General features: G+C 36.5%; 2 protein-coding genes across 2 annotated transcripts; one reads left to right on the forward strand and one right to left on the reverse strand.

The window, feature by feature from the left end:
- Nucleotides 1–4,411: 4,411 nt before the first annotated feature.
- Nucleotides 4,412–6,335, forward strand: LOC143634746 (uncharacterized). The gene is made up of 3 exons (XM_077102751.1): nucleotides 4,412–4,964; nucleotides 5,054–5,573; nucleotides 5,684–6,335. Exons 1-3 carry the CDS (start codon nucleotides 4,412–4,414, stop codon nucleotides 6,333–6,335), a joined length of 1,725 nt encoding a protein of 574 aa, XP_076958866.1.
- A 4,270-nt stretch (nucleotides 6,336–10,605) lies between these two features.
- On the reverse strand, nucleotides 10,606–11,893 carry LOC143634733 (uncharacterized). Its single transcript, XM_077102742.1, has 3 exons — nucleotides 11,574–11,893; nucleotides 11,301–11,493; nucleotides 10,606–11,071 (listed from the first exon to the last, which is right to left on the reverse strand). The coding sequence occupies exons 1-3, from the start codon at nucleotides 11,880–11,882 to the stop codon at nucleotides 10,650–10,652; spliced, it is 924 nt and encodes a 307-aa protein (XP_076958857.1). The 5' UTR covers nucleotides 11,883–11,893; the 3' UTR covers nucleotides 10,606–10,649.
- Nucleotides 11,894–12,545: the final 652 nt, after the last annotated feature.

Consider the following 12,545-nt stretch of genomic DNA (forward strand, 5'->3'; position numbering starts at 1 on the left):
TAATCTAAAAGTATATATTTTGCTCCATACTAAGCAAACAACTTACGAACAACATGAGCATTTCGGGGTAACGGCTTTTTAGATGTCATCATACAATCCGTTCTAGTTGAAACCTATACGAGTTATCTAAACTTTTGAACTATAGTTATACGGTTCGTATAGACCCTATACGACTCTATCTATACGGTCATATTGACCCTATAAAACTTGTATAGGTCAAATGTGATTAGTGACTCTATACGAGATAGTAAGCCTATACGACTCATATAGGGGTTTTACGGCCTGTATAGATTGAAAAAAGTTGTCACAATGCCCCCTTAGTACATTTGTCAGCATGTGAGGGCTATATGAGTCATATCGTATAGCCCCTATACAAACTATATAGAGTTACTAACACACCATAAGAGTAGTGTTTGTATATAACCCTTAATTATCTCCTTCATTATTAATGTCACCTTAGTACATTTGTCAGCATGTGAGGGCTATACAAGTCGCATTGTATGGACCCTATAGAAACTATATAGAGTTACTAACACACCACGAGAGTAGTGTTTGTATATAACCCTTAACTAGTTTGAGGCCCGTGTATTACACGGGTAATTGATGAAAAATTTAAACTTTAACCATTAACTCATTAAGTGAAATACATTCAACAAATTTATCATATATTGTTAATACAATTACAATTAGCATTGAATTACATAAATTAGATAACTAAGATTACACAAATATGTTACAAATAAGTAAAAACTTTCTTTTACACTACATTTGTGATTGTATTAGTAGGTATACATTGTTTATCAAAAATCAAAATCTTTAGTCCATATCTGCTTGTAACTCTTAATAAGGTAACATATAAGTTTGTTTATAACTCTTGATATAGCCACGTATAGTTGTCCGTGTGACAAAAAAGATTTCCAAATACATACCAACTCTAGATAAATGATAATATATTCATGAAACTATTAAAAAAATATTCATACACATAAAATATCATAGCTTTTAATCAATTAATATGATATCATTTGAGAACATCTGCTCATGTTTATAAAAAAAACATGATTATCCCAAAAATCATATTACCTACACTTTGATGTTATAATCATCCTTAGAATATTTAGAATTTGAAATTGATTGATCATGATAAATTTGTTGTCATTAATATTCTGTATATTGCAAAATTTTAATTAATTTTATATTTTACAATTAAAATGTGTATAATCAAGCAACATAAAAACCGAAAATTAAACTATAACAAAATGATTTGTTTCATTCATATGAATGTAATTGTCAGGAAAATGACAAATACATACTAACCTTATAACCATGTTCAAATAATAGTGATTATTCTTTGTTAGAAGATTTAAAGTTGCATAAAGCGAAGGTAGTGATTCTTATATATAATAGTTGGAAGTAGGATTGTGACTTTTACCCGTAACCTGAAACCCAACCCAAGAAAACCCATACCCGAACCCAAACTAACCCGGCCCGAGAAACTCGAACCTAAGAAAATACTAACCCGAACCTGAACCGAAGTAATTCGGGTTGATTCTTGGGTCAGAATTCTAGGTTTTGAACAAAAATAAACTTTTAGTTTTTAAATCATATATATTTTTTAGGTATTAAAGGCTAAGCCTTAGTCGTTGGCGTTATCGGTATTTAATCCAAGTTGATTGTTCTCATTCCACATATAATGAGTCGATTTTTTATTTTTTATTATTTTGAATATAAACCATAATACATACTTTATTTATATACTAACCAACATGTAACACTAACATAACCTCAATTCGTTGTATTTGTATAGAAATAAAATTAATAAAGTAATATAAAATAGGAATTAGGTAAATAACGGATGAAAATGATATTCTATGTTTATTCTAAATGATTTTTGGGAAACGAAAATAATGGAATGGGACTGAACCAAATTTTTTGGTTTAAAATATCAAATGTTTTTAATTAAGTAATTTATCTTATGAGATATATTTAAATATATTTGAATGTATAGAAAAAATATAAATCAAGTCATAAAACATATGTTTCTGAAGTATTTTGGTCTGAGTTATGGAAGAAAATATTAAAAATTAAATATTGATCTTCTTATTTACTAAAACCCTTTATATTACACAAAAAGTCATATAAATAGATGATAGAGAGTTCATAGAGTAAATCGTTAACATATAGATTATAATTATACTATTCAACTTCAATAATTTAATGTTAAACACCAAGATATATATGTATAATAGGTATTCTTCATGTTTGTAATATTTATACAAAATGTTTGTAGAAAATTAAGAATATACACATTTCATGAGTTCAAATGCATATGAGAAAAATATTAAATCCAAATTTGAAACCAAATTTATATAAAAAATTATGCACTGCTGATTAAATCCTTGCTTAAAAACAATATGTAGTTTACCATACAAATCCAAATTCTTCAAAAATAATGCACCTTTATTTTATTTATTTACAATTACTTGTGACTTTCAAATTTTATTCTAACAAGTCTGCATCTTCGATTTTGATATTTCATTATTTCACCATTAATTAATGTTAATGAATGAATTAGTTAGTATTTACATTTAATAAACATACTTGGATTCATATACTGAAATGACTTAAATAATAATGACCATATATAAAAAATTGTTAAAAAATGATGAGAAGGGCTATGAGTTTATTTCCCTCAAGTTTTTTCTTATATAAAATAGGTCAATAAGATGCGGAACCCTAGGCCGCCGTCGCAGGTGCCGGCGGTTACGAAAGAAAGACGGGTATCAAAATTCTTCATCACGAATCTCCCGGAGGGTTCTACACCGTGGGAATTGGCAGAGTTTATGAAAGGGTTCGGGGACGTTGCAGGGGCGTTCGTAGCAAAAAAGAAAGACAAAGATGGTAGGCGATTCGGGTTTGTTTCCTTCATTAATGTTCGAGATTTGGTGGATTTGGAAAAGAAGCTTTCTGGCATCAAGATGGGTAAGAATAGGTTAGTTATTAATATTGCTAAGTTTGCAATTGAAAATGGGGGGCAGTGGAGTAGTAGACAGGTTAGTGGGAGCAAGCCAGTGGCGAAGGGGATGAATGGTGGGGTAGAAATGGGGAGGGGGAGGAAGAAGGAGGAGAAGAGCAGTGAAAGATTCAGAGCGAATAATGGTGTCACGGTAAGGGGAATGTGGGGAAGGTCGTTCCGGGACATTTTGGCTGACAGGAAAGGCGGTGAAGACACCGGGGGGGAGAAGAAAGATGTCAATGGTTGCGAGGTGGTTATTCCTGATTCGACCGGCGCTTTTCAAGGGAAGTATAGAAGGTCATTGGTGGGACGAGCGATAGACTTCAAAGCACTTATTGATATGCGCCGGTTTGTTAATTCGGTGGGGAGGCGTGAGGTTGGGTTGCAGTATCTTGGGGGCATTTCGGTGTTGTTAACGTTTGAAAACGAATTCGAAGCTTCTAACTTCCTTGAAGATAAACCGGTATGGAATGATTGGTTCTTGTCGTTGGATAGGTAGACTGGACAGTCATTGCATGGTGAAAGAGTTGCGTGGTTAAAGATTGTTGGGGTACCGTTGCATTTGGCTTGTAACGAGACATTTGACTTGATTGGTGAGAAGTTTGGGAAGATTCTTAAAGCTTCTCAACTTTCGGAGAATGACGGGGACTTATCGGTTAGTTGTATTGGTATTTTAAGGGGTGAGGGGTTGAAGATTGACAATCTAGTCACTTTGGTTTGGAAAGATAAGTTATTTCGGGTCTCGGTTTATGAAGAAGTGGGTGACTGGATTCCGGATTGGTTGGAAGCGGATGGTAATTCTAGAGAATCAGGAGACGGGGTTGAACAAGGTTTTAATGATGGTGATCAATTGGAAGAAGGTGAAATTAGGGGGGTTAATGATGCTGTTGGAAATATTTTGCATGAAGGTGAGTTTATGGTCGGATGTAGTTCCCGTCAAAAAAAGTACAGGAAAAAGAAATTGAAAAAGAAGGTAGGGGGTGGGCTTGGAGATGGTGGGGTTGTTGGGCCAGAGGTGGGACGGTCTAAGAAAAGGCCCAGATGTGCATCCAGTGATCCTTTTAGTCTTAATTCAATTATTGGGATTACAAACTGTGGAAAGTATACCCAGATGGAGAATGAAGGTGACGGTTCGGGAGTGGGGATTAGTGGTTCATTCGGAGGAGTGGATCTCAACAGTACCCCTGTTGGTTTTGAAATGAATGGAGGTGACGGTCAGGACAGTATGAGGGTGGGGGCGGATGGAGGAGATAAAGTGGGGGTTGGTCGGGAGTCAGTGGATGAAGAGGTTGCGGCCACGGTTGAGACGGGTTTGGTAGCTGGAGTGCAGATTCACGGTTTTGAAGGCCTGGTTAAGGAGAACATTGTAGTGGGAGGTATTAATGGTGTTTTATCATGAATTTTTTATCTTTGAATCTTTGCGGGTTTGGGGGGGGGGGTGGTGGTTATAAGGCTAGTTGGGTTAGAGATTTGGTTGGCAGTGAGAAAGTGGATGTTGGTGTTTTTCAAGAGACCAAACTGGAGATTGTTACTAGAGAGTTGTTGGCCAAATTCTGGGTTAAAGGTAATTTCGAGTTCGAGTATGTTGCTTCGTCGGGTTTGTCGGGTGGTCTATGTTGTGTTTGGGACCCTAGAGTTTTTGGGGTGTTAGATTGTATAAAGGATAGGAATTTTTTGTTTTTAAAAGGTTTCATGAAAGGTGAGGGGAGTCTTTTGAATATTGTTAACGTGTATGCTCCGCAAGGGGCGATGAGTAAGAGGATGTTGTGGGATCGGTTGTCGGATTTGGTTGGAGGTGGTGACGGGTTTTGGGTGGTTTGTGGAGATTTTAACGTTGTCAGGGAGGCGTCTGAACGAAGGAATTCGGTGTTCAAAGGGGGGTGCTCTCGGTCGTTTAATGGGTTTATCCGGAAGCTATTCTTAGGGAGTTTGAGATGCGTAATTTCCGGTTCACGTGTATTCGTGAAGGGGGGAAGAAATGTAGTAAGTTGGATCGGTTTTTAGTTAGTGTTGATTTTTTTAATAAATGGCCGGAAGCTTGTTTGAGGGCTTTGTCTACATGTATATCGGATCATAGGCCTATTATTTTGTCGTGTAAAGAGGTTAACTTTGGCCCTCGGCCGTTTAGGGTGTTGAACTCTTGGACTTGTCGTGCCGGGTTCGAAGATGTGGTGAATATGGCGGTGGACTCTTTTGTTTTTGAAGGCTCGTCGGATTTGAGGTTGCTAGCTAAACTTAAATGGTTGCGGATTCACATTAAACGGTGGAGGGATGAGATGGTAGTTAAAGAGGAAGAGGAGAAAAAGGTGGTTCGGGAGGAAATGGCTATTTTAGAAGAATGTCTTGAAGAAAGGGATTTAGAGGAGGATGAAGTATGGACTTTAGCAAGGTGTAAAGCGGTTTTAAAAGAACATGAAGGTTTGAAGCTTCAAGATTTGATTCAAAGATCTCGATTGAAGTGGGCAAGGGATGGAGATGATAATACTAAGTTCTTTCATTCTATGGTTAATTGTCGCAAAGCCTCGAATGGGATTCCAGGGTTGAATGTTAATGGGGTGTGGGTTACTAAGGCGTCGTTAATTAAAAAAGAAGTTTTTCAGTTTTTTAGGAGCGTTTTCATGAAGATTTGGATAATAGACCGCATTTGAGATGTATTAATTGTTTAAGGCTGTCGGAAGAGGATAGTGGGTTTTTGGTTGAGCGGTTTAAAACTTCGGAGATTAAAGCCGCAGTTTTTGAATGTGGAAGTGACAAAGCGCCGGGACCGGATGGGTTCAATTTTTTCTTTATTAAAAAGTTTTGGGGAGTGTTTGAAGAAGACTTTTATGCAGTTTTTACAGATTTTTTTGAGGACGGTAAGATCAATATAGGTTGTAACTCTTCGTTTATCACGTTGATTCCTAAGAAGAAGGATCCTTTGTCATTAAACGACTACCGGCCTATTAGTTTGGTGGGAGTTATTGCTAAGGTTATTTCCAAGCTGTTGGCGAATAGGATGAAAGTGGTGTTGGACTCGGTTATTTCGGATCAACAGTCGGCGTTTATTCGTGGTAAGTCTATTATAGATGGGCCGCTTGTGATTAATGAAGTTGTTTCGTGGTGTAAGTTAAAGAAGAAGAAATGTTTTTTCTTGAAAATAGACTTTGAGAAAGCGTATGATAACGTGAATTGGGATTTTGTGATTTCTATTCTTCATCAAATGAATTTCCCGGATAGATGGTGTCAGTGGGTTAGAGGACTTCTTTCTTCAGCACGGTCCGCGGTGTTGGTCAATGGGAGTCCGACTTACGAGTTTAAATGTTCTAAAGGAATGAGATAAGGTGATCCTAGTTCTCCTTTTTTGTTTCTCGTTGTTATGGAGGCGCTTTCGTGTATGATTCGTGCGGTGTGCGATGAAGGTTTATTTTGTGGAATCAAACTTCCTAACAATGGGCCGGTTCTTTCTCATTTGTTTTATGCGGACGATGCGATGATTTTGGGGGAGTGGTCTATTGATAATATTAAGTGTGTTATTAGAGTGTTGAGGTGTTTTTATTTATGTTCCGGGTTGAAGATTAACGTGGCTAAATCGTCTTTGTTCGGTGTGGGTGTGGAGGATGATGAGATAGGGTGCATGGCGAACGTTATTGGGTGTAGGAAAGGTGAGTTTCCGTTTGAGTATTTAGGGCTCAAAGTTGGGGCGAATATGAATCGGATTGTTAGTTGGAATCTTGTGGTGGATATCATTCATAATAGGTTGGATTCTTGTAAGGTGAAAACTTTATCGATTGGAGGTAGGGTTACGCTTATTAAGTCGGTTCTTTCGAGTTTACCGGTGTATTATATGTCACTCTATGTTGTTCTTAAAGCGGTTATTAAGAAGATCGATTCGTTATATAAGAAGTTTCTTTGGGGAGGCTCGGTGGAGTCTAAGAAAATTCATTGGGTTGCGTGGGAGAGAGTTGCGGTGCCGATAAAGGAAGGGGGACTTGGTATTTGTAGTACTGGTGTTTCCAGTGTTGCTTTGATAAGTAAGTGGCTGTGGAGGTATAAGAGTGAAAATGGTCTTTGGAAGAGGGTTATTTGTGCTATTCATAGGTCGTCGATTGGGTGGGGTGGGTTACCAATTGGTAGGTTGGGTAATGGGGTGTGGGCTAATATAGCTAAACAAGTGAATAAGCTTTCAGTCGGAAATGTTCCTTTTCGGAATTTTTTTAAGGGAGAAGTTCGTTCGGGGGGTGCGATTCAATTTTGGTTGGATCCTTGGATGACTTCAGTGCCCTTAAAGGATGTTTATTGTAATGCTTTTAAGGTTGAAAGGTTTAAAAATTGTTTGGTTTCGGATCGGGTTATTAAAGGGCCGAACGGTTTGGTGTTTGATTGGAGTTGGATAGATGGTGAGAGGAATTCGATAGTGTTGGATGAAATTGGCAGTATGGAAGCTTCTATTACACCGATGGTGTTTCCGGATGGAGAGGATTATTGGAGGTGGGTCGGTGGTGGGTCTAGTGGTTTTTCTGTCGGAACTGTTAAAAATCTTATTCGGGCCGAGAGTGGTTTCCGTGGCTCGGGGTCGTTTCGGTGGTGTAGATGGGTTCCGGTTAGATGTAATATTTTCGCTTGGAGAGCTGTTTTGGGTAAAATTCCGACTGTTGACGCGTTATCGTATAGGAAGATTTCGGTGGGCCGCTCGATTTGTGTTTTATGCGAGTTTGGAGACGAGTCAGTTGAGCATATTTTCACTTCTTGTTATGTGGCTTCGATTATTTGGCAAGCTATTGCGTCATGGTGTGGTATTAATAATTTTTTTGCCTTCTCCATGGATGATCTGATGGAGGTGCATAATTATGTTGGGCTTAAAGGATATGCTAAAACTGCTTTTCAAGGTATTGTTATCATCTGCTGTTGGCGAATATGGAAAGCTAGGAATGAATGTGTTTTTGATCGTAAAATTGTTAGGGTGGGTGATTTAATTAGTGAGATTAAATCCCTAAGTTTTTTCTAGTTTTCCAATAGGTTTGATAAGTATTCCCTGTCTTGGGATTCGTGGTGTCGGTTTACATTTATGTAATTGGTGTTTGTGGGTGGTTTTGCCTTTTTTTTGGGCTGTGTTTATAGAAATTTTCTTGTCAAAAAAAAAGGGCTATGAGTTTAACAAGTGACAAAAGTTGTAGTCTTCGATTAGAAAGAATTCAATTAGAAAGAATAGATTATCTCCATCATTATTAATTTTAAGAAAGTACCATGATAAGCACGTGACTAGTCTTTTAAGAACCGATTAAAGTAAGTTATAACCCTCGGATTCATGTGGCACGTGAGGGTATCTGGGTAAGGGATATTGTGTCCTGCGAAGTTCTTTTATTTTCATTTTTTTTCTTCTTGTTATTGTTACGATATCTTTTTATTTTTTATTTTTATTAATTATGAATCATCATTACGTTTGGAAAATTTATATATATTTTTTGTTTTTTCTAAAAATGACATATCTTAGTAGCACATTCTAATTCATCTGCCTAAACATAAAGCCATAAGTAACTTTGTTTTTCTATTGATTATAGAATATATTCCCATTGTTATCCAAAAAAAAATCGAAAATTGTGCATAGTAACGTATCGGCCAATAAGAATCGAAACTTTGTTTTTAGTATGATTGAGTTTGCTATCCAAAAGGGGGCTGCGGCGCAGCTTGTTGCCCGCTTACCTGCCACTTCATTGTAAATTGTTTGGATGTTTCTATGAAAAAATAATAATAATAATTTTACTCTTTTGTCGTTTTTTTAATTGTTAAGCTTTGAGAACAAAATTAAAACGATTTTCTTATACACACTTTAAATTAGTTGATTGTTATATTCACACGTACATACCAACGACATTAATACCACATAACGATATAGCGAATAATAAAAACACGCCGGTTAATAAATGTGCCCCTGTTTATGTACAGACGCAAGGTTGAATGACGCAAAATTAAAATGATTTTTTCTTATACAAACCTAAGTACATCGGTTTTAAATTAAATAATGACTGTTATATCCACATGCACATACTCAAAAACATTAACACCACATGACAATATAGTGACAAATAAGAACACGTCAGTTAATAAATGCACACATGTTTATGTGCGACGCAATATTCAATGACACAAAACAAACGATTTTTTACACAAACATGACGCATCAGTTTTAAATTAGTTGATTGTTATATCCACACGCACATACTCAGAAACATTAACACCACATGACGATATAGTGAATAATAAGAACACGTCGGTTAATAAACGCACACGTGTTTATGTTCGACACGATATTGACTGACACGAACCAAACGATCTTTTACACAAACGTGACGCATCGATTTTAAATTAATTGATTGTTATATCCACACGCACATACTCAGAAACATTAACACCACATGACGATATAGCGAATAATAAAAACACGTATGTAACAAATGCATACATGTTTATGTACCGACGCAATTTTGAATGGCCCAAAATCAAAACAAAAAATTTTACACAAACATGACGCCCCTTCTTTAAATTAATTGATGAGTGTTATCTCCACACGCGCACATACATAGAAACATTAACACTACATGACGACACAACGAATACTATAAACACGTTAGTAAATAATTGTACACATGTTATGTACCGACAAGATCTTGAATGGCGCATATGCTAACGACGTGTGGTGGTTCGGGTGGGACTAGGACAAACATCATGTCAATGGTCCTTAACATTGCAAACAATGAACATCTTGTAGGGTATGGTGCATTTAGATAGATATATACACTATCCACCAAATTAGGTAAGGACATTGTGGACCTATTCAAGATCATTAAATTTCAATACATTGGGACCCATTGTCCTTCCTTTCCTTTTGCCTTTATCCATTCTTCAAGATTAAAAAACCTCCCCTCCCCAAAACTAACCATCGTCACCTACCTAAAATCACAACTTAACTATTTGTCACCCAAACATTTAAAATAAAGAACATAAACCATAAGGTGTGAGTCATAAAAAAAAGTTAAATAAAAAGCAAGAACAAAACTTTAAAACCTTCAATATAAATCTGAATAAAATGACTTCCCAACATACAAAAACACAAGATCTAAACCTCACTCTTAACATTAGATGAACACGAAATTAAAGAAATTTCCAAAGTTGTGTATTAATAATATATAAACCAATATACCAAGTAATACATCCATGGTCTGGGTATCAAATTATGCTAGAAATAAACATAAACACCATTTCTAGAAGCATGGGAATCAAGAAATACAACAAACCATACAATATTCAACTTATTTATACTATCATTTATTATAAAAAGCAGTTAGTAAAAAAAGATGGACCCTTACAGCACAAAAAACACCAAGGGGACTTCAGTCTATCCATCTTATCTTCTTTAAACTATCTATATATTTTCTCTCTATTTCTTTCTTTTTTACTTTTTCTTACTTTTTTTCCAAAAACAAAATTTAAAAAAAAAAACAACTAAAGATAGTCAAAATACCAAAAGCTTCAAAGGGTCCAAAAATTAAATCCAAATCCCATTTCATCCATATCATGATTTGGGTTCCCTTTCAAGATTTCAAGCAAGAGACTTGAATGGATTTAGATCAATTCTGGACCCCCATCACCATTATTATTATTTGCCTTCAATCACAGAAGCCAAACCACTAACAACTTTGCTTCCAGCTTTTGGGACCTTTGGTTTGATCTCTAACTCATCAATCAAAATCGGGGCTTTGTGGTCTGAAGCGGCGTCGGGTTTGTTTGATTCATTGACAGTTTGGTTGTACGGAGAGAGCCATTTAGCTTTAACATAATCGGCTCTGCGCCACGGTGGCAGAGGCATTCCTTTCTTCTTCATGCTCTGTTTCGCAGCGTCCGAAACTATGTTGATAATATTCTGGAGACGATCGGGTCGACCCACGAAGATATGAGGAAGCATTTGGAGAACTGCTCTGTAGCCTTTGGTGGATCTTGCAATTTCAAACTCTGATCTGAAATCTATGTCGATTATCACTCGCTCACCTTCTATAATAGCATCAATATACTCATATTCCCCTGTTCATACAAAATCCCCAAATTTAATATTACAAAACTAAACCTGATCAATGAAATTAATAACACCATCAGTATACTCAATACTCTACTGTTCTTACAAAACCCCCAAATTATTATTATTATTATTATTATTAATACATAAACTGATGAAATCAACTCAACTAATTGGAGCCATAATAAATGTTCTTAAAGCAAACTAATTTCAGAGGGTGAATATTGAGTAACTCACCAGCAGGATAAGTAGATGTTTTGTCCCAACGGGATTTACAGATGGAAACGGTGTATCCAGCTGCTAAGAGGCTGTCGGCGACCATCTTCCGGCTAGCTTCGTCTTTCTTCTTGCAGATCTTGTTCTTATCGACGATTTTCGAAGCATCCGCCAACAAATTCCTTTCGAAAACCGTCTCACAGAGAACCAAACTCTACAAAAAATAACACGACCAATTACTACACAAATTATTCCATACAGTTGAATTATAAAAGTTATTATTATTATTATTACCTTGAGAGAGTCATAAGAGTCCGCCAACGAAGTGTTGTTGATCGAGTTGCCGAAGCAATTGAAGGAGTCAAGATCATCCTCAGAGCCATCGGTAACCGACAGCTTCTCGTTGCTTTCATCTATGAAATTCTTGACCATTTCATCCAAACAAACAGAGCTCGGCTCTAATAACTCATCCGCCGTTGATCCTCTCAAAAAGCTCGAGAAATCAAACAGCCGCCTCAGCCGAGACTTCGGCACGGCCTTCACCGACTCAAAACACTCCGGCGACGAGAAATCCACCGGCTGCACCTTCATCTTCAACGGCATAATACTAATTATCACAAAATGGCTGTGAAACTAAAAACCACAGCACATAACCTGCAAAATTGATGTCTTTTTTTTTTTTCTTCTAATCAGCTTTTATTACAAATTCTTATGTAAGTCAAAACTTGTTAACCTAGGTCAGGTCAGTACGTCACCTACAGAAACTACAAATTACAAAATCTAGAACACGAACAACGGCTGCCGGAAAATCCATCTCCGGCGAGATCATATACGGTCAGATATCGCCGGCGACGGCAAAGGCAAACAAAATTTTCAAGTGGTCTTTGGATTTGGAGTTGTGTTAAAAGAAAAGAGAAAACTAGACTTTCTTTATATAAGCCCTCATGTTTCTGCTGACGTGGATATTGTTATGCCGATGTGGATACTAATTTGCCTAAGAGGATTACAATTTGACAGTCATTTCTCCGATTATACTCTGCATATAAACGTCCGTTACAAATCATAGATGTTGCCACAGGTTGCCACGTCGCATTCAATCTGTAAAGACTGGATTACCCTTACACCTTTTTCACTTTTTTCATTTTATCATTATTATTATTAATTGAACTAAAAAGAACATCATAGTTTACTTTAATGGCATTTTTATATCGTAGATTTCGTATTAACTCGTATTTTAAATGGAACTATTAAAGCCAATAATATATA

The sequence above is a fragment of the Bidens hawaiensis genome, unplaced genomic scaffold, assembly GCF_021521415.1.
Source record: "Bidens hawaiensis isolate Kalapana, Puna unplaced genomic scaffold, B.hawaiensis_p1.1 tig00007232_1, whole genome shotgun sequence".
Lineage (NCBI taxonomy): Eukaryota > Viridiplantae > Streptophyta > Magnoliopsida > Asterales > Asteraceae > Bidens > Bidens hawaiensis.

Excerpts from the sequence above, each read along its gene's own strand:
- LOC143634746 (XM_077102751.1), top strand. The coding sequence starts at position 4,412 with ATGAATTTTTTATCTTTGAATCTTTGCGGGTTTGGGGGGGGGGGTGGT. Across the intron at positions 4,965-5,053 it reads TTTGAGATGCGTAATTTCCG|CTTGTTTGAGGGCTTTGTCT; the intron begins GTTCACGTGTAT and ends AATGGCCGGAAG. Across the intron at positions 5,574-5,683 it reads GGGTTGAATGTTAATGGGGT|GCTGTCGGAAGAGGATAGTG; the intron begins GTGGGTTACTAA and ends TAATTGTTTAAG.
- LOC143634733 (XM_077102742.1), bottom strand. The coding sequence starts at position 11,882 with ATGCCGTTGAAGATGAAGGTGCAGCCGGTGGATTTCTCGTCGCCGGAG. Across the intron at positions 11,494-11,573 it reads ACTCTTATGACTCTCTCAAG|AGTTTGGTTCTCTGTGAGAC; the intron begins GTAATAATAATA and ends TATTTTTTGTAG. Across the intron at positions 11,072-11,300 it reads AACATCTACTTATCCTGCTG|GGGAATATGAGTATATTGAT; the intron begins GTGAGTTACTCA and ends TTGTATGAACAG.